This window comes from Budorcas taxicolor, chromosome 5 (genome assembly GCF_023091745.1).
Source record: "Budorcas taxicolor isolate Tak-1 chromosome 5, Takin1.1, whole genome shotgun sequence".
Classification (NCBI taxonomy): Eukaryota; Metazoa; Chordata; class Mammalia; order Artiodactyla; family Bovidae; genus Budorcas; species Budorcas taxicolor.
Window position 1 is genome coordinate 76,767,914 of NC_068914.1, and position 22,537 is coordinate 76,790,450.

The 22,537-nt window shown below is 38.1% G+C and overlaps 1 protein-coding gene across 1 annotated transcript; it reads left to right on the top strand.

The window, feature by feature from the left end:
• Positions 1 to 20,691: 20,691 nt before the first annotated feature.
• On the top strand, positions 20,692 to 21,645 carry LOC128048121 (olfactory receptor 10AD1). The gene has a single exon (XM_052640560.1). It carries the CDS (start codon positions 20,692 to 20,694, stop codon positions 21,643 to 21,645), a length of 954 nt encoding a protein of 317 aa, XP_052496520.1.
• Positions 21,646 to 22,537: the final 892 nt, after the last annotated feature.

Sequence of the window (22,537 nt, forward strand, 5' to 3'; positions counted from 1 at the left end):
AACGTGGGGAAGGAAACCCAAGAATTCTACCCGGAGTCCCGGCTCAGCCCGCCCTCAGTTGTAGCCCAGCCCTGGGCTCTCTTCATCTAAAGCTGGCCCCGTGCTTCCCAGCCCCGTTAGCCGCCACACAACTAAACTACCCAGAAGGCCTCGGGGTCCTGACCAGATTGCAGCCTCCAGAAGAGGTGGGCGTGGTCCGAGCTAAAAACCTGCACCAATCAGCCTTCCCCAGCCTCTCGAAGCTCCACTAAAACAACCAATGAGCACCTTCTCCTTGGCCGCCCATTCCCCGCGTGAGAGCTGGAACCTGATCGCTCTGGGAGACGCCAGCTATTCTGTGAAACTCTGCAGGCGCCAGCTCCCGCTAGGGCCTACGGGCCTCTGGCTTAGGATACCTTCCCAGCCCCGGGCAATTTTTCGTTGTTGTTGTTGTTGTTTGTTTGTTTCTTTAAGATAAGCTTATTTCTTTCAATTGGAGGCTAATTACTTTACAATATTGTATTGGTTTTGCCATACATCAACATGAATCCACCACGGGTGTACACGTGTTCCCCATCCTGAACCCCCCGCCCACCTCCCTCCCCGTACCATCTCTCTGGGTCATCCCAGTGCATCAGCCCCAATCATCCTGTATCATGCATCGAACCTGGACTAGCAATTCGTTCACTTCAGTTCAGTTCAGTTCAGTTCAGTCGCTCAGTCGTGTCCGACTCTTTGCCACCCCATGAATCGCAGCACACCAGGCCTCCCTGTACATCACCAACTCCCGGAGTTCACTCAGACTCACGTCCATCAAGTCAGTGATGCCTTCCAGCCATCTCATCCTCTGTCGCCCCCTTCTCCTCCTGCCCCTAATCCCTCCCAGCATCAGAGTCCTTTCCAATGAGTCAACTCTTCGCATGAGGTGGCCAAAGTACTGGAGTTTCAGCTTTAGCATCATTCCTTCCAAAGAAATCCCAGGGCTGATCTCCTTCAGAATGGACTGGTTGGATCTCCTTGCAGTCCAAGGGACTCTCAAGAGTCTTCTCCAACACCACAGTTCAAAAGCATCAATTCTTCGGCGCTCAGCTTTCTTCACAGTCCAACTCTCCCATCCATACATGACCACTGGGAAAACCATAGCCTATGCTTTTGAATATGCTATCTAGGTTGGTCATAACTTTCCTTCCAAGGAGTAAGCGTCTTTTAATTTCATGGCTGCAATCACCATCTGCAGTGATTTTGGAGCCCCAAAAAATAAAGTCTGACACTGTTTCCACTGTTTCCCCACCTATTTCCCATGACGTGATGGGACCAGATGCCATGATCTTCGTTCTCTGAATGTTGAGCTTTAAGCCAATTTTTTCACTCTCCTCTTTCACATTCATCAAGAGGCTTTTTAGTTCCTCTTCACTTTCTGCCATAAGAAGGGTGTCATCTGCATATCTGAGGTTATTGATATTTCTCCTGGCAATCTTGATTCCAGCTTGTGCTTCTTCCAGCCCAGCGTTTCTCATGATGTATTCTGCATACAAGTTAAATAAGCAGGGTGACAATATACAACCTTGACATACTCCTTTTCCTATTTGGAACCAGTCTGTTGTTCCATGTCCAGTTCTAACTGTTGCTTCCTGACCTGCATACAGATTTCTCAAGAGGCAGTTCAGGTGGTCTGGTATTCCCATCTGTTTCAGAATTTTCCACAGTTTATTGTGATCCACACAGTCAAAGGCTTTGGTATAGTCAATAAAGCAGAAATAGATGTTTTTCTGGAACTCTCTTGCTTTTCCGATGATCCAGCAGATGTTGGCAATTTGATCTCTGGTTCCTCTGCCTTTTCTAAAACCAGCTTGAACATCAAGAAGTTCATGGTTCACGTATTACTGAAGCCTGGCTTGGAGAATTTTGAGCATTACTTTACTAGCATGTGAGATGAGTGCAATTGTGTGGTAGTTTGAGCATTCTTTGGCATCGTTTCATATATGATATTATACATGTTTCAATGCCATTCTCCCAAATCATCCAATTGTCGAAATGCCACTCCAGTTTGACGGAGGATGGGATGGGGGCAGAGCAAGGCTGAAAGCAGGCGTGAGCGTAGATCTTTGCGTATCACGTGAAATCATCCTAGCTCCCATCCTTGTCATGGATCTGTAATCTCGTTCTTTCCGAGCGATATCCCCCGTTTCAGAGAGTTACATAGTTGTTGAATTCCTCTTCCCTCTTTTGGACAACATTAGTGTTCTCTGAATTTCTTTACCTCTCTTTCCAGTTACTGACTCCTGAGCGACTAAGCACAGATCAATAGGTTCCCTTCATAACCTGTGCATTTTCCTAACACTGTATACTGTTACTTAGCTTTTCTGACTTCCTCACTAATCTGAGATTCATTTTTTAGTCCTTAGCACATTGCCTGACTATAGGTGGTGCTATAGCTCTGTTTCCTCAGTGAAATCTTATGCAGAATCCTGATGTAATAACCATACTAAAGCAAAGCTGTTCTGATGAAAGTGTCCAGAGCCCTGGACCTTCAAGGAAGCCCCTGAGGCACAATAATTAATGACTTCACCTGATGTAATCAGTTTAATATATATGGCTTACCCAAGACGTGAAAACTAAACATATCTAGAACCTCTAGGAACACCCTTAAAAAAAATCTCATTTTTGAATTTTGAATCTGATTACACGTGTTTATTTTTATTTTCCAGTCTAAAGACCTAGAGAGTTGTTTCTCTCTTTAGTATAATCCCTCACTCTCTTCACTTAGCTCTCAGCTTCACAGGCTAAGCTGTATGGACCACATCAACAGATTCCCTTACCTCTGACTTTCTACTGGGTTCAGCCAGTGAGTAGCATAGGCAGAATATCAGAGGGAAGTAGGAGTGTGAGGCTGAGACATTTAATCCTTCGGACCTCGGTTTCCCTATGAGGGTTGTGGACTCATTTGAGTCCCCTTGTTAAAATCTCACTCCCACCTCGTGGCCCTACTTAGTTCTCTGTTTTTGTTTCTGTTTTTTTTAACTGATTGATAATTGGTTTACAATATTGGTTTGAACCACCATCTCCCATTACCTCTTAAGGCTGAGCCCCTCTAATGTTAGATTTCAGGAACTGCCCACCTCCCTTGTGATTTCCCTATACCATGCCCACACCTTTGCAAATAAATCTTTATAAACTTCTTCAAATTATTGTGATTTGAATGTGCCATCCGTTTCCTGGAAATGCTTTTATACAAAACCTTTCTCTTTTACTGAGGTAGTGGACACAGTTATCTCAGATGCAAACATTTGAAGGCTGTATGATGTATTAGAAAAATCACGGGCTTTGAAGTTGAAGAACACTGAATCTCATGTCATTCGTTCATCTGGCAGATGTTGCTCAGTCCTGTTAGTTGTGGTAGAGATTTTAGAAACAGACCATTCCCCAAGAACCCTCTTCTTCTCCCACAGTGGTGGGTGCTGGCAACCACTTTAACTAAGTACCATGGGACACCACCCATCCCCCATCATCACCACAATCAGTATGATCAAGCCGGATCAACTACATCCTCTTTCCTGGGATTTTGGTGTGCAGTAAGTACAGTCCATTGCTAGCCTGGAACAAGCAGACACTCAAGCTATGAAATAGTTGTCTTCTGCCATGTACCTGAAGAAGCAAACAAACAAACAAAAAATTGGCAGGGGGAATAGGTGAAAGTCATCAGACAGAGGGAGGCAGAGGTAAAATAACATGTCTCCAGACAACCAACCTAAGATAACGACTGCCCAGGATTTGGTCAGCTTTGGAGATCTGCCTGCATTCTTGCTCTTGAGTTTGTGAGATAACCATGCATCCTTATATAAACTCCCATTTTTTCCCTCAAAACTATTACAGATGAGTTCTATTTCTCACAACAAAAAGTCTTGACTAAGACAGTATCTAGCTCAATGTGGTTATAAAGACTGAGTGATAAATGAGATAAAGTATTTCAGATATCTAAATCAGAACCTCCAAAACACTACTTTCTCCCTTCCAACTGTAAATGACACCCGTGTGTCTGAGAATCAGACTTACATGTTTTTTAGACTTGTTATTCAGAATGAAAAGCCCATATCACTGTCAGTATTTTTGCAAGCTGTTCCTCATTCCAGCTTTTCCTCTTTTAAATGCTATTTTGTTCATGTTCTAGATAATATATTTATGTTTGTGTTTTCATATGTTTTGTTTTAAAAATTTTGTTCCTGGGAGGATTGAGTTAATTACATTCCTCTGTTCCTGACAAGCCATCATTGGTCCCTGCAAGGAAAGGCCCTCTTGTTTTGTGTCTTTAATAATTTTTATTCTGTCTTTATACCCTTTATCTCCACTCCCCTCACCCTACTGCTGCAACAGTAGACAATTTTCTAATGTGCTTAAATGTATATATTTTGGTTTAAATGTGTTCTCAAAAGCTAGTTTTTATTTTGTAGGCATGAGAACATAAATTTGAAATGCTAGAGAAAGGTAGAGACCCTCAGTCTAACAAAGGGAATCCACAGAAACAAACAAAAAAACCTGTAGTTCATATCATACTTAAGACGAAATCTTGAATACTTTTTCCTTCATATAAAGAATAAAACAACTCTTTCCATTCTTGGTATTTTAATCAGTATTAAGGCCTAAAGAGTGAAGAGGAAGAATTAAAACTGTCTTTACTAACAAACAGCATGATGGTACACACATAAAATCCATGCAAGATTCACAACAAAGGTGGAACTGAAAAGCAGTATGGAAAAAGGTTTTTGAGTTAAGGATACCCAAACAACTTGGCTTCCCCACTGGCTCAGTGGTAAAGAATCCGCCTGCCAATGCAGGAGATGTGGGTTCAATCCCTGGGTCAGGAAGATCCCCTGGAGTAGGATATAGCAACCTACTCCAGTATTCTTCCTTGCAGAATTCTATGGAAAGAGAAGCCTGGTGAGCTACAGTCCATGGGGTCACACAGAGTAAGACATGACTGAGCAACTGAGCACACCCACACACAGACAACTACTTTTCATATAGAAAACAAGTGACACCAACATTTGCCTCCTACTTGATGTATGCAGAATACAAAACAACTTCCATATAATTTAGTAGGTCTAATTGGTAACACAATAAAGCTTTAGAAGATAAAATAGAAAAATATTTACATGATGCCAGGGTTGCGAAATGTTCCTTAAGACAGAAGTACTAACAAAAAAAAGGGGAATCTTACATATGACTATATTAAAATTAAGAAATTCTGTTTACCATGTCCCAAAGAAAGACACAGAATTTTGTGAGTTGTGCATAGTAGCCTGTCAGTTGTTATACTGCTCTACCATTTATTAAATATTAGTAACAGTGCTGATGCCCCAGACCAAAACTTTAGCTAGAACCTTCACAAGGACTTCATGACATGTGATAAAGACAAGTTTTGTCATCCTTTCTGTACAACAATGCTTGTTCTCAAAAAAATTAATGTCACCCTTTATGGAGTTAATCATCTTAATTCAGGACAGCTATTTCCCCTTTAAAAAATTATACCCAGCTTCAAAATTTGTTAGATTGTACAATATGGTATTTTGTATTTTGATCAGTTAAAAATTGGAGAAGGATGGGTTTTTTTCTTTAACACTAATACCTACAGATAGTGCAATATATTTGATATTACTCTTTCAGACTTAGTGACAAATGAGTGAAAGACTTTAAGACTTCATTTGTGGTTAAAGAACAAAGGATCCAGTGTTATTCCTGTACAGAGGTCTATTTATCACCCCAGAGAAAAACTTCCCTCAAGAATGAACCCAAGAGCCTGAGGAAAGGTCAGGATATGTCTCTTCATCTTGATTCAAAGTCAGAGGGAGATAGATTTAAAGCTATTTCTATACTACCTAGATTGGAAGCTGTTCATTTTCATTTCATGTATCAATTTAAAAATAACATTCCTTCCCTAAAGATACTCCTAGAAGAGTTTGACCCCGTTTCTCACCTTGTTCTACAGATGACAGTTTCCTGATCTCCTGGCAGGGTGGCCTTTGTTTGCCTTACCCTCTTCTCTGGTTTCTCCTCATGTTGCACTAATGTCCTGAACACAAGCAGTTCCTAATAAAGGGCTTCTTTCATCACCCCAGTAGACTGTCCCTTGGCACATGATATCAAAGATTGCTTGAGGAAAAAGTGAAAATAGAGGTAGAGGCTTAAACGTGGCACACTATCACATTATCAGCCCTGTAGTCCCTGACCAAGTTTGATGAAATGCTGCTTCTATAGCTTCAACCCTGTGCAATTGCTAAACCCATCTGAGCAAGGCAGGGGAGGAAATTAGAGCCTTCCCACTGCCAGCAGAGGTATGCAAAATTAGTCTTATTGACATGGCCCACTCTTTCCAGTGCTGAGCTGCTTATAAGGTCTTGCTTGGATTCTTATACCAATAAACCAACTGTTTTAAAAAAGAGTATACAAGACAAGTAGGACACTTTGAATATGACTAGATAATCGATTTCATTTAGGAACTGTACTGAATTAAACATTTTTCCAAAGAAAACTTGATTTCCTGGCATTTCGCATTGGACTGAATCTTCCTTAATCCCTCGGGTTGAGGGGGACAGTGATAGGTTATAGGTAGGTTCTACCTCTGGGGAATGGGGATTCTTTGTCTGACATAAGGGGTCAAAAAACAGAAATATCATGACTTCTAGTTCTTACAAACAGCAGTCTTGGGTGGGGAAAAAAATGTTCTGCCTGGCAAATCTGAAACTAACCCAGAAATTCCAGGGCACTTTGCCAATGGACAGGTTTCCCTGAGGATCCTAAGACCGCTCTGATCTGCTTAGACTCCTGAGACCTGATCAGATAAAGACAGACTTAAAAATGCATTCTTCATTTATGATAGTAAGTTTCCTATAGTAGCCAGAGAGAAGCAGTCTCTACTTCCATGATGTTGTGAGCCTGTTGGATCTCTTGCTATGTTGGGGTGTGTGTGTGTGTGTGTGTGTGTGTGTGTGTGTGTGTGTGTGGTGGTAGAGTGAGAAAGATAGCATGGAGAGTACAGTAGAGTCAGAGGGAATAGAGACTTGGAAGCTCACGCTATACACAAGCAGCTGGCTTACAGCAGAACTCACAGCACCTTCACTCTGGGCCTGACAGCAGCACGGCCAGTGTCCTCACTTGTATATGCCAAAGCCCATGGAAAAGGTCAGTGAATGTATACTTCCCTTATGCTGAAAGCTGACTCTGCCTCTGTTGGCATCCTTCAGAGATGGACATTCACCGTCTCTCTCAAAAACCACTTGTGTTCAGATCACACAGGACTCAGCAGAGTGGCCATATACAAGATGTCACAGGGTTGTGTTTTTTTTTTTTTTTTTAATTTTAAAAAGCCGACTGTCACAGATCTTGACTCAGTTAACCCCTGCTCTGTTTCTTCCTCTCTAGATGACTAGCTGTGCGTCTGATTTCCCAACTATTTCCAGTTAGTTGCTTCTTCTGTGTCTCCCCTCCGTGTTTCTATCAGGCTCTCTGAGTCTGCTGAGACTCTTCTTGCTTGGATGAAATGGCTGGTCTGGTTTTGAAGTGACCTAAGGCAGAAAGAGCCCCAAATCAGACCAATTCTTCTGAGTCACCTGGTTGAAATGAGAGGGCTCCAGACTCCTAGATTAGCGGGTTGATCCTGTACCACCCAAGGACATGTGCCATTTTGCTTATGTGGGCCTCTCAGTCTGTTTCCTATTTGGCTTTTCCTCTTTCTAGGAGTTTTTCTTTCTCTTTCTCTGGCTCTCTGTCTGCCCTCACCATGTCTTTCATCTCCCTCTCTCTCTCTATCCCCACCTTTAATAATTTTTCCATTCTCTTTCAGCATCAGTAGCAGAAAGGGCACTGTCCCAGGACCAGAAAGTTTCTTTTGGTTTTCATATGCCATTGATAAATGGCCTTGATCCACAGGGGTTTTGAGGATACAAAATGGCCACAATCAGAGTCTTACCTCTCTACCTTTCTAGATACTTGACAAGTCAGGTCACTTCCTCTTTTCCAAGGTTCCATTTCCGTTTTAAAGTCTTGTTAGTGGCACCTTTTCGCATGAAGTCCCTCACAGATTGTTGTGAGGCATATGTGAGAGAATCTGAACCATGAGAAGTCACAGAAGTGGAAGGGATGGTCCCACTTATGTTTTCACAATCTAGTCTTACTTTATTTCTAATTCTCACATTATTCCCCGATTTGATTTTATCTTCCATTTTCTTCCCATCCACCTTTTTCCTTTTATCTTCCTCATGATATATTTCTCTCCCTCCTTTCCCAGTTGTGCTTTTCTCTCACTTCATTTGCCTGTGAATAGTTTTCCTGTTTATCTGTGCATTTTTCTTTCCTGTTCCTTTGAGAAAAGATGCCTGAGAAGTCTCAAAGAGGTTTGTGAATATATTACAAAACAAGCAAATAACATGAAAATTCAGTTTTTCCCATTTTATCTAAGGAATGCAAAATAAATAAATTTAAAAGGAGGTAGGGCAAGGAGTTGAGATGAGACAGGAGTTTAATCTGATATACAAAAGAATTTCCTGATCCAGAAGAGTGATTTTTTTAAAACCACCAGTTTCTACCCAGGAATTTTCCATGGCAGTGGAACATTGAATCAAGACTTTAAAAGATCTCTTCCAACATATGGAGTGCAAAGAAGAAAAGAAGGGAGGAAAGAAGTAAAGGAGAGGGTAATGAATGTGTACTAAACAACTACTATTGGCCAGTCACATTGAATATAGGTTTTTCCTTATCAATTAATATTTACACCAGTCAACAAAATGGTATTAGTAAGTTTATCTACTGCCAAACCCTAAGCTTTTTCTATACATCTGCCATATATATGTATATTTCACATGTAGACGTTAGTTTTCAAAATAGTATCTCCATCACCTCTAAATATTAATACAATGTATGTCATTGACCTGATAATGCTTTAGTTCTTTCCAAGACTTTCAGATGGTCTGTCTTCTCTCCCTATCTTTGTATTCTGATTCTTTTTACAATCCGTACAGTTTTTCTAGACAACATAAATGGCACTGTAGTTCACATCAACTGTAGCCCTAAGACTTCTAAAACAAACCTATCTACTGCTCAATTTTGACCTCATCAATCAAAAAGTACCTGCGTATAATTTCCAACAATCTCATCTTGTACAAATAGCCAGGCCTTTACTATTCAGGGACTAATCATTCTAAAGAGTTTCCCTGATGGATCAGGCAGTAAAGAATCCACCTGCAATGTAGGAGACCTGAGTTCTATACCTGGGGTGGGAGGATCCCTTGGAGAAGGGAATGGCAACCCACTCCAGTATTCTTACCTGGAGATTTCCGTGGACAGAGGAGCCTGGTGGGTTACAGTCCATGCAGTCACTAAGAGATGGACACAAGTGAGTGACTAAGCACACTCACAGATCATTCTAAAAGTAGATTAACTGGTCACCTTTTCACTTTTTTTTCCCCTCTGCTTTTTAGAGTATTGGAAGTGAAATGTTTTTTCAGGGGTGAACTTTTCCCCAAATTATGTAAAACCCCTTCTAGGGGTGATTATTTTCAGAAGGTTTTTATTTGGTTTTTGCTCTATAGCTTAGATTGTGTCTCTGGGGAGGAGACAATGAACAACTATCAAGTGGAAACAAAGTGGATATGAAATCCATCGAAAAGTAAGAAAGTAGATTGAAAGAAAGATCTAAAATCACAGCTCACTTGTGGGTGCCAGAGAAGTTTCCTTGTGAATACAGCCTGTGCTTTTGTCTTATCCATAGCAGTAAAGATCTGTCATGCCAAGTGAGGGCCCTCACAATGTCAGACCAACATGCAATATGAAGTATAATTCTTCATGTTTCAGAAATATGGAGATTTTGCAGTAGATCTAACTATAAAAGAATAGAATCTAGAAGAGTCAGAGTAAAGGGGGAAGGTCACATTTACCTTGAAAAATGTCTACTACATGGTAAAGAAAGGATTGAACATAAGTCTTATTTTTTGCTAAGGCTATGGCAATAAAAATTACTCTATAATAGATGAAGGTTAGACTTAGCCAGGTATTTGATAACAATATTTCTTTTAATTCCCATAAAAATCACAAAAGCTATTCAGATATTAATTCCACCGCAGCCTAAAGGGAGTGAACTAAGTATCCTAAAACTAATCCTCCTGTGAGACTAATGATTAATTTTCACAATGACAGATTCACCTAAAATTCACATTTAACAAATTCATAACAGCTTATGTGTATTGATAGTTGGATGATTTCAACTCTTTAAGAGTTTTCTATTTTTGCATCTGCTTAGGGGTCTGTCTTTATTTCTCATAATTTTAACGTCCAAGGAAATCATCTCAGAATATGACTGTCTGAAATGCATATGTCTAAGAATTATTAAATTTGATGGACTTTGGTTAATAATACCATGAGTTTAACCCTTCTAAATCTTTTTTAGTCCTTTGAGATGTATATTTTTAGCCACTTCAACATTCTTTTAGCCAAAGCCATTTCTATTTTATTTTCTTAATTCCAATATAATGGAAGCATCATGAGGACAGTCTTTGTTGTTGTTCAGCCACTCAGTTGTGTCCGACTCTGCAACCACATGGACTGCAGTAAACCAGGCTTCTCTGTCCTTCCCTACCTCCCAGAGTTTGCTCAAACTCATATGCATTGAGTCAGTGATGCCACCCAACCATCTCATCCTCTGTCATCCTCTTCTACTCCTGCCCTCAGTCTTCCCCAACATCAGGGTCTTGATCAATTGCTCTTTCCCAAGTGTCTAAAACAGGGCCTGGCTCATAATAAGTTCTTTATGAATATTTGCTGAATGAATGAATAAATTATGTATTCATTAAGTTGATCTATTTCTTTTTAATATACCTAATATATTTTAATTACATATACATATAGCTTTATTAAACAAACTAATTATATACAATATTTACTCAGTTTAACAAGGGTATTTTAAACACTAAGAGTAAGAAGATGTAATGAGTTAGTGAGAGTGTGTTTATCTTTGGTGCATTTTATAAATCATGCCAAATAATATTATTACACATAATATCACTTTATATCATAAAAATGTATATATAGCAATATATGAAAGTACAAGGAACCACTTTTAACATTTTGGTGAGTTTCCTTTGATCATTTATCAATGCAAAGGAAAATGCTGTTTAATTAATGTACTCATGGGTATACCAAATATGCTGGTTTATATTTTGCTCTTTGTTTCACTTAAAATTACTAAGTATTTCAGCATCATTATAGAAAGTTCATAAACATAATTTTAATGATTTATATTTCAGCACTTTAATCTTCTATAATATAACTGTTTCTCTATTATAGCTTGTTATTTTTTGCTGTTATAAATAATGCCATGATTTGCAATTTTGTGTATAAAGCTTTGGTAATTAATTTCTTGGAGTAAATTTTTAAATGGTTGATTCTATTCAGATTAGAAAACTTATTTAGCACTGTGTGCCAGGCACTAGTCAAAAAAACTTCACAAATATCGATTCATTTAATCCTCATAATGATCTAATAATGTAGTTACTGGGCTTCCCTGGTGGCTCAGATGGTAAAGAATCTGCTTGCAAAGCAGGAGTCCCTGGGTTTGATCCCTGGGTCAGGAAGATCCCCTGGAGAAAAGAATGGTAACCCATTCTGGTACTCTTGCCTGGAAAATTCCATGGAAAGAGGAGCCTGGTGGGCTACAGTCCTTGGGGTCACAAAAAGTCAGACACGCCTGAGCAACTAATATAATGTAGTTACTATCATTATTATTCTATCTTAGAGATGAGGAAGCTGAGGCATGTTAATTTAAGTCACCTCAGTTTACACAGTTGACATGTGTTGAAGCCAGAATTTTATTTATTTATTTTGTCAAAAATCTTTGCTTTATTTGTTTGGGTAGATAGAGCACAACATTGTTGTGTTCAACACGATGAAGCCAGAATTTTAATCCAGATAATTGAACTCTGGGGTCGGTATTATTTAAAAGATCCTAAATTAAAAGAAATGAACATTTTTAAAGCTTTTGTAACATGTTTTCAAACTGCTTTCCAGCCAAGAGTGGAGTACCATTTAACCAGCATGTTATAATTTTATAATTTATATAATTCAGTGGATCATAAATAGTATCTGTTTTAAAACTATTGTTTGTTATTAATGAGTTTGAACACTTTGGAATGGTTTTTCCATTTTATGAATTATTAGTTCTTGTCCTTTTATCTCTTAAGATCTTGGTGTTTTGACAAGCTCTTTAAAATAAATTTCATATATTGTTGCCTCTTATATTTTCTTTTTTTAGTTCTCCCAGTTTTCCATTTGATATAGTCCCATCTATCTTTCTCTTCATGATTTCTAGTGTGACTTAGGCAAAGCCTGAATTTCTATCAGAACATACTGCAGTGGAGTGACAAGTAAGAGTCTTGGGACTGGGACAGGCTAGAGGCTTCTGATAAACTAATTAACTCTATTAGTTATTAAGAATAGACACAGTGCAGGAAGATCTTCTGATTGTTTTTCCCTGTGAAGTTTATATCTTGAGTTTCACACGAGATGTCCTTCAGAGGAAAGACTATGACTTAATAAAACACATCTGTGTAAGCCAGAAGGTTGATTGATGGTTTATCACCTTTGGCACAGAAGTTCCCCTTCATTGAAAATTCTATTCTATTTTCTTCCATTCTTTCTGTGGGCTTTTGAAATATATTCAAAATTTTATACGATGGTTAAGCTATGGTGTGAAGCTTCCTGAAAACAAACTAAATAAAAAATCAATTTACATTCCTCAGTTCTCTTCCCTTGCCCTCAAGGTTCTCCCTTTCATTCTTGGGAAGCAGAAGGATCAATGAAACAGTGAAGAAATATTCAGTGTTATCATGGCGGTTTCTCTAATTTGTCCCCTTTTCTCTGTATTGCATGCTCTCATTTCCTGAGTAATACATATTTTTGTTTATTTAAAATTAAGGTAGGAGGATACATAGATCAATTGGAATTTACAACTCCTTGAAATGTTCAAAAGAAAGCTAAAAATACAAAATTTTCAGACTTAATTATGTATTCTATTTCAAATTTGATAAATATGAACTTCAGGTAAATTTCAGTTAGTGGGTTACATAGATAGAAAGTGATCAACAAAAATCAGATTGTTTAAATATTCATTTACTTGCTCAAAAACTATTAATCAAAAGTTTAGTTTGTGCTGGAGAACCAATAAATATTTTTGTCCCACTATTAACGATTCTACAGTTATTTTCCTCTCACTGTTGTGGCCTTCTGATTGATTCTATGTTAGTGAATAACAGCATTTAAATCAGAATTATACCAGTACCATTGAATTATTGATATGACTTAATAAATTCATTAATCCGAATTAATTCCTTGATCAGTTTTCTAGTATAGTACTTAAAATATTTCCAGTTTTGTCATGTGAATAAAAATACTGAAGTTATTTTGATCCAGACTAACTTTTTTATGTTTGACTTATCAATATACTTCTATCAGTATTTTGTTCAAATCAATTTTACCATAATAGCTTCTGCTTCTATGAGATTTGTTTTGTGGGCCTTATTTTTATCCAGTCCCATTTTGCCAAGTCAAAATTTATAGATCTAAATCTTGCTGCATATAGTTTTACCTATTTTCAGTTTTATTTTGTATTGATTATTTCAGTGTTATATTTAGTATTTATTTCTTAGCCAATCTGTGATAAAGATTGTTAAATATATCAGTATTGGTCTACTGCCAGAATTGTCTGTTATAAAGCTAATTTAATTCTTCTGATCATTTGAAGGGCCTTGTATTAACTGTCCACAACATTTGTGGCTTAAAGAGCAACTAATGGAATCAAAACAGCTTACTTCTGAAAAGAAATTAAATGATTTTTCATTAAAAGAAAAGGACAAGAGAGATGATAGGTTATTGGGGAAGGCTTTGCTGAGGAGGCAGTATATAATTTGCTTCACAAAAGATAAGAAAGAATTCACCAGAAGCCAATAGGGGTAAAGAACAATAACATAAAAAACGACCAATATGTGTAAAAGTGTGGAGGCCAGGACTGGAGTGTGTGCATGATAGGCACCAAACAAAAACTAAATGAACAAATAGATGGATTTGTGTATGGCAAACCGTAAATGGAGTGGAGGGTGCATAAAGCCGGTAGAGGAGGTTGAAAAGAGGGAACGAATGGCTAATTGGATATGGAGAGGAGTGAGAGTGGCTGTATCTTGATGCTATTAACACACAAGCAAACACAGAAGGAAGCATAGGCTCCAGTCCACTGTGCTTTGGGACCATTTTGACCTGAAATGAGACCTGATGCATTGAAATCTCTCCTATTTGCAATGAGTACAGAAAAGATCTTTCATTACTCCTTGGTCAGTCACTTTATGCTTTCAAACTCCTTGTTAAAATACTAAAACATTCCTTTAGTCTAACTTAATACTCTTGTTGCACTTACCTCTATTTTCTATTGTTTTGTCTTATGATCATTAGAGAAGAGCTCTTTACTATATTTGAATAGTGGTATCTCCCAGAATATTCCTTCTTAACCTCTTTAGTCTTTCTTTTCAGTGTTCTGATTCAGTGCCCTCCACAATATATTCCTTGTTTCAAGGATGATCTCATCGGTCTGTTGGCCAGGGGTATTATATACACTGAATTTTTTAAATACAAAGTGTATGTACTTCTTTAGTTCTTATACTTGTCTCCAAGCCTCCAATCAATGTCTTCTTTAGTTGCTTCTTTTCTTATTTCTGGAAACTTTAAAGGTAATGAGGAAATAAGGATAGCAAGGCATCATAAAAGGGCCTGTAAATATTTAACCTAAGGAAAAAGGCTAAAATGGCTAATCAATAGATCCAAATCTTAAAGAGAATTCTTCCTTCATAATATATTGTTTTTATTAAGGATTAATTTCAAAGAAGGAAGCCTATAACTATAATGAAATATGAATTATCACATATGTGTGTGTACATGGGTGGGTGGGTGTGTATATTCCTGACCAAAATGTGACATTCAGTAATTGTAGAACCTACAGGAGGTAGTGACATCTCTGCCCCAAGCAGCTTGGGAAAAAGTTATTCGAAGGACTTAAAAGGCCTGGTCTGAATCTCATTACTTTTATTTGCTAGGCATATGATCTTGGGCAAGTTACTTTAGCTCTCTGAGCCTGTTTTCCTCCTCTGTAAAATGGAGATGGTACCTATTTAATAGGTTTCTATAAGAGTTAAATGGAATAATATACATAAATATACTTTGTAAACTAGAAATTACTATAAGTGAGTAAAGAAAGTTTATCTGAGTTGACATCATCTGGAATGATTTGAAAAATTTCATGTAAGGGATTTCATGTAAGAAATTTCGTGTAAGCTAAAGGGGTACTGTTTCTTCCAGAGAGGACCCTAAGTTCCAATGTCCTGCCTAGTCTAGCTCATCCACAGCCTCCATGAGACTGTCCTTCTTACCTGTTGAAATGGTTTGGTGACAAACAGACCATTTCTAGCTATAGCAACAGAATGAGGTAAGACGTAACTTCTACAAGATTTTCCCATTTTTTGTATCTACCATAATATGAGTAACCAGTGCTCAGCTGAGGGATATTTAAGTTATTTCTACAGGAAAGATGAACAGTGAGGTTAAAAGTGTTTTCTGTACCTTTACCCTATCCTCTCCTAGGTAGAAAATCTGGCCTCCCTGTAGGCTGAGGCAGAAGCATAAAGAGAAAGGAAGAAATGCACCTAATCCTAAGTCCTCAGCAATGCTAACAATGCACCTGCAAATGATCATTCTGCCCTTCCTTTTCATTCCACTGGTGTGCTGAACCCAGTTGGCACCAGCTCTGAAGAACCAACTGTTACATTTTGAGACATTTTAAAAACTGATTGTTAAACATGGCCATTGTAACATATTATAACAAACCATTAAATATATTATAAGACAAAGGTAATAGATACTAAAAATTCATCACTTCCTAAGGTTTTCACTACATTTCACTATTATCTATCCTCTCAAGGTCATGTATTTACATCTGTTGTATCTATATGGTTGGAAAAGCATACAACAGTAACGTAACGTGCATCCCTTCCTAACTCCGTGTTTAGTGCGGTCACATTTCTAGCAAAGTGGGTCATATGGGAATATTTACACCAGGGAAATTGGCAAATGTTACAAATAAGGTGTCCCTGGCAGAGCCATCTGTTAAACATGTACCAACATACTACCTCTTGAATTCATTTTTCAGATACTTTGGCTAGTAATTATAGGCCATCCAAAACCCTGAAGCTGTGGGGGTAGTTGACAGTGTACCTTTTGGAATCAGACTCTCAGATTTTAACTCAAGCATGATATTGGGCAAAATTGCTCACCTTTTCTGTGTGTTTGTAAAATAAGGATGAAAGAAAGACTATTCCATGTATGGTTTTGAAGCTTTAAAAACTTACTATTACACATCAGAACAAATAGTACATAATGCATAGTGTGTATCATAATTATTTTTATTTAGATAAATTTTTAAATTATGACATGGAAACCTCTTTCAAGTACTGCTTTACTAAGAAATTTTGACAATCAGATATCACTATTGAATTTTATCAAACATCTCCTTTAGAATTTAGAATATTCTCACCTTTGACATATTATTATGGTAGTTACGTTACTAGAATTCCTAAAATAAGCAGAACCTTAAATCACCGGAATGGATTTCACTAAATCATGATGTATTTTTCTTTGCATTGATGAATTCCATTTGTTAAGATTTTACTTTGCCTGACTCGTCATTATTAATAAACTGTCTTAGTTATAATTGTCTTTTCTATACTTCTCAGATTTTGGATTCAACGGTTTGATGACTTTGTAAAAGTAGTTAGGAACCCACTATTTTTTTCATCATAAACTGTCAAAAATATTTGATTGCTGCAAAATTAGAAAGAACTCAGGAAACTATCATGGTCTGGAGCCATTTGGGGCTTAGCTCTTTGTCAATTTTCTCTGTTTTAGTAAGTCTCAAACTTGACTGCAACATTGGAGCCACCTGGGAAGTTTTTAAAAACACTGACGCCTGACTCCCTCCACTTATATTGTTTTATGTCTGGTTTGCAACATAGGCACAGCAACATCACGGCAACATTTTAAAACTCTTCAAGAGACTATAATGTGAAGCCAAAGTTCAGAACTGCTTCATTTCATTTAGTTTGGTTTGGTTCAGTTAGTTTGGTTTCTATATTTCTTTAATGAATTTTAGTAATTCATATTAACATGTACCTGGAAAATTATCTTTTCCTCTGACCTTCAAACCTGATGGTCATAGGCAAAATACTGTGGCATAATTATTTTTGTTTCCTTTGTAGCTGTGATTATTAAAACTTCTTGTGTATAACTTGTATATTGTGCTTTCTTCCTCTCATCTCATTTTTGTTGTTCTTATGTAACAACATATAGACGAACTATAACAACATAGTTTGTCTATTTTATTGACATTTTCAAAGGACCAATTTCTTTGAAATTATTTATTATCTTTGAGTTTATTAACTACTTTTTTCTGTTTTTGTATTCAATTATTTTTTTTCTTTGATCTTTCCATATTCCCTTTTGGTCTTGCTTATGTTAATTTTATCTGCTTCTAACCTCTTGAGCTATTTCACTTCATTTAATTTATCTTTATTTCTTATTCTTAATCCAAGTATTTCAGGCTATTAACTTTTCCTTTAACAAATACCGGTGTATATATTTATTGATATATGCTTCCTTTTATTATCATTAGTTTTTTAGATAGCCTGTAATTAATCTTTTGATTCCTGTTTGATCTATCTGAAAGTTGTTTTCAGAGGGCTTTTTGTTTTTCAATGTTTACTAGATGGAGTGTTTTTCATAATCATGCCTAGTTTTTTTGTTGTTACAAAATCCCTTCTGGTTTAATTGCAAAATTCTTCTAAAACATCTATTCTATCTTAATTGAACATGCGTAACAACAGGCACTTAAAGAAAATAACTCATATAATAAGTTTAATAAACAGAAAAGCAAGTGGCACCAGCTGCCCTTCCATCCCAGGCAGGTTGAGCTCTTAGTTTGAGTCTTCTAATTAGGAGGGAAGTACTTGAGACTCAACCCACCAGAATCCCAGGTGTGTGATCAGGAATAAGGCCTTTTTCTCATTGCCTCCCTTACATGCTCCTGTCTATTGGAGGCAAGTCCACTCTACAATCATAAGTTTATGCAAGAGTCAGCAAACCTTTTCTCTAAAGGTTTAATATTTTAACCTCCATGCATTGATTTACTAGTATTGCATGGAACATATTTGTAATAAAAAATTATTCATTGATTATCTGAAAAATCATATTTAACTGGGTATCTAATATTTTTATTTGCTAAATCTGACAATCATATTTGCAGGCTAAATGGTCTCTGGCAAATATTCAGCTCTGCCTTTGTAGTGGAAAAACAACCAGACAATACATAAGCAGATTAGTGTGGCTGTGTTCCAATTAAATTTTATTTATAAAAATAAACAATGGACTATATTTGTCTTGAGGGCTATACTTTGTCTTCACCTGCGTTAGTAGTTTTTCAACATTTAATGTACATCAGAATCACGTGGAAGGCTTGTTAAAACACTGATTGCTAGACTCCATCCCCAGGGTTTATGATTCTGTAGATCTGGAGTGAGGCCCCAGTATAATTTCTATGAAGTTCCCAGGTGACGCTTCTGCTGCTACTAGTCTGTGGACCACACTTTGAGTACTATGACATTAGAAGAAATACCTACTGCCTTTTTATTCATAAAACCCTCTCAGTAGAACATAGGCTTATTTATTATTATTCTTTCAAAGACTTCACCAGTCTTATCAGATAAAAAAAAAAAAGAAAAACAAGTTGTGAAATTTAATTATCCTCATGGCCACATCTTCCTAACATACATGGTATATTCGGGTTAATTTTAAAAAGTCTCTCCCTCTCAGAGCAGGATTAGAAGAAAGGTACCACTTTGAATCCACACAGCCCCTCACCAAGGTACACAGCTTGGTTAAGCTGAGCAAAGACTGGACTTCAGCAGCCACTGTGACCTTCAGGAACCTTTGGGCAGTACACAAATAGTACAACACTCCTGGCAGCCCTGCTGATCAGAAGAATGTTATCCACAATTTATCAAAACAATACCCTCTAAATTTATATATTCAGTAAGAGTTTACGTCTTTTCTTGCAGTTAAAAAAAATGAGCAAGCAATATTCCTTTTTTTTCCCACTTGGATTTGACAGGCTTTTTTTTTCAGCTTTATTGAGGCATAATTGAAAAAAATTATATGACATTTAAAGTGTGCGATGTGATGATAAACAGTATTCTTAAGAAAATCCCATACACTAGCTGACAACTGTACTCTTTTTCTCTCATCAAGGGGAGAAAATAAATAAATTTTAAGAAATCTCCTCTATGTGGAAATTTAAAAAGAATTTTAATGCCTAGTTTTAGTGTGGTCAATATGATCTGAACTTTTTTGGACCTTTGGAATTCACTGAAGATTTTTTAATACTCTAATATACCAATAATATGTTCCAAGTGTTTCATGACCCTTCCAAAGGGTACCCTCCCTGTACGGAGGCAATAGAGTTGAAATATATCTGCCTATACATGTTTGCTTTTTGTTAATATTGTCCATATGTTATATGGATTTTCTATGAGCTCACTTATCCCCCTGATTTAATGACTTGGGGTATAGTATAATATCCATGGAGTCAGGGAGGAAGTTCTCTGCATGATTTTATATCCTTGGCACCCAGCTCAGTATATGGAATACACTAGGCACTCGTTTATTAAATGAATAAACCATTTTTGACTGTAAAGTGGAGTGGAGTGCAGTTGTTTCCAGTTCCGCATTCAAATGAAAAATGAATTTTTATCCTTTTTACTTCCTCCCTATTGCATTGCATTCCCCAACCTGGAATCAGCTGTAATCACTGCATTTCTTCTTGAAAATATACTCCCCCTCACTTAATTTCCTATGGAAGTTTCCACTCAGCCTTGTTTTGGTCTTCAAAGCTTTTAAAATATAAACTTAAAAAAAAAAAAAAACCTACTGAAAAGACATGAACTAACATACAGATTATGGTTTCCCTCTGGTTGATTCTTTTTATTTATTTATTTAGCTTTTGCTCTTTTGGTATTTTCCAGATGTTCCACAAGGAGCAGGCATTGGTTGTATACTTAAAAGAACAAAGAAAATTTATGATAAGAAATAGCAGTCATTTTTTTCTCTAATATTTCTACTCTCTTGTTTGAGTTCTACTCATTGAGGTTATATAGAAAAAGTAAATTCTCTCTTCTAGACGAAAAACCTATGAGCATTTAAAAAGGACCTCTCAGAGTGTCCCTTTAAGACTCCCCCTTAAAGTTTCCTTTAAAAGTCTGTCACATGGTTTCTAGATCATTCACCATCTTTTTCATCTGAACATAACCCCTTTGGTGGATAATCATTGAAAATAGAGGTCCAGAACTGGATATGGTATTTCAAGCACAGCCTGATTCATAGAAAGGATAGTAGAATCTCCCTTGGTTACACTATGGTTCCATTATCGTAGCCTGCAATAGAACTGGTATTTTCAGTGCCCATGACAGTGCTGACTCACTTGCAGTTTACTGTAATTCCCATATCTTTCACTCATTTTCCCTTACCTACACCCTACTCTCTTATCTGTGCTTTATCTATCTTCCCTTCTCAAGCAGGCCCCAGATGGTAGACACAAGGAATGGCAGCACCGTGACAGAGTTTATCCTCGTGGGCTTTGAGCAGAGCTCCCCATCCACTCGGGCATTGCTCTTTGCCCTCTTCCTAGCCCTCTACAGCCTTGCCATGGCCATGAATGGCCTCATCATCTTCATCACCTGGACAGACCCCAGGCTCAACAGCCCCATGTACTTCTTCCTTGGCCACCTGTCCTTCCTGGATATCTGCTTCATCACCACCACCATCCCACAGATGCTGATCCACTTAGTGATAAAGAATCACACTCTCACCTTTGCCTCTTGTTTAACCCAGATGTATCTGGTTTTTGGTGTGGGTGTGGCTGAGTGCATCCTCTTGGCTTTCATGGCCTATGATCGTTATGTTGCCATCTGCCACCCACTTAGCTATGCCAAGATCATGAGCCGGCAGGTCTGTGTGAGCCTGGTGAGTACAGCCTGGTCCTTTGGGTTCATCAATGGCATCCTTCTTGACTACATGACATTTCGTGGTCCCTTCTGCAGAGACAACCACATAGAAAACTTCTTCTGTGAGGCCCCCATAGTGATTGCTCTCTCCTGTGGAGACCCCCAGTTCAGTCTGAAAGTCATCTTTGCCGATGCCATTGTGGTGCTGCTCAGCCCCATGGTGCTCATTGTCATCTCCTATGCCCGCATCCTGGCCTCCATCCTGGGCAGGAACTCCTCTGGTCGAGGCAAGACCTTCTCTACTTGTGCCTCCCATCTGACCGTGGTCATCTTTTTCTACACCTCAGCCATGTTCTCTTACATGAACCCCCGCAGCACACACGGTCCTGACAAAGACAAGCCCTTCTCCCTCCTCTACACCATCATCACCCCCATGTGCAACCCCGTCATCTACAGTTTCCGAAACAAAGAAATGAAGGGGGCCATGGTGAGAGCCCTTGGGAGGAGCAGCCTTTCCCAGGCAGAGTCTGTGTAGTTAGAAACACCTGAAGGGGCAGCTACTTCCCTTGACTTCCCCTCCTGCAGCCCGAAGAAGTGGGAGACTCACTAGCTGACAAGCTCCAGGAAGGAGTACTCATGGCTTCCTTTCTGCTAGTTTAAGACCTGAAAGATCCTGTTGTTGCTTCTCAGTTGCTAAGTTGTGTCTGACTCCATGTGACCCCGTGGACTGCTGCACACAAGGCTTCCCTGTCCTTCACTATCTCCCAGAGTTTGTTCAAACTCATCTCCATTAAGTCAGTGACGCTATCTAACCATCTCATCCTCTGCCACCCCCTTCTCCTCTTGCTCTCAATCTTTCCCAGCATCAGGGTCTTTTCAATGAGTCAGCTCTTCAGACCAAGTATTGGAACTTCAGTTTCAGCAGTAGTCCTTCCAATGAATATTCAGGGTTGATTTCCTTTAGGATTAACTGGTTTGATCTCCTTGCTGTCCAAGGGACTCTCAAGAGTCTTCTCCAGCACCACAATCTTTATGGAAGATCCTGTTGATGTTTAATAATGCTCATCTATCTAATTTCACTTCTACCAAATTTCTCTTAGTTATACATTTTCATGATTGGAAGGGCAAGTGTAATAAAATGGAGGAGTGTATTCCAAAATGTGGGGGAAAGTAGTATTGTCCTCTAGAGAAATTCATCAAAGAGGATGACAAGTTCAATCTTTCCAGAGCATTTCTTTCCAGGGCAAAGTCAACTGGTAGGAACCTTAAGATTGAGAAAGGAGCAGACTGAGAGCCATGAGGGAAACAAAAGGATGTGGAACATGGGGAAAAAGCAATGAGTAGGAGAAATATGGTGCAACCATCCCTATATGCTTGCCTCAAAATTCTCCATGAAATTTGTCTCCCTATATAAGAACTGATTAAGA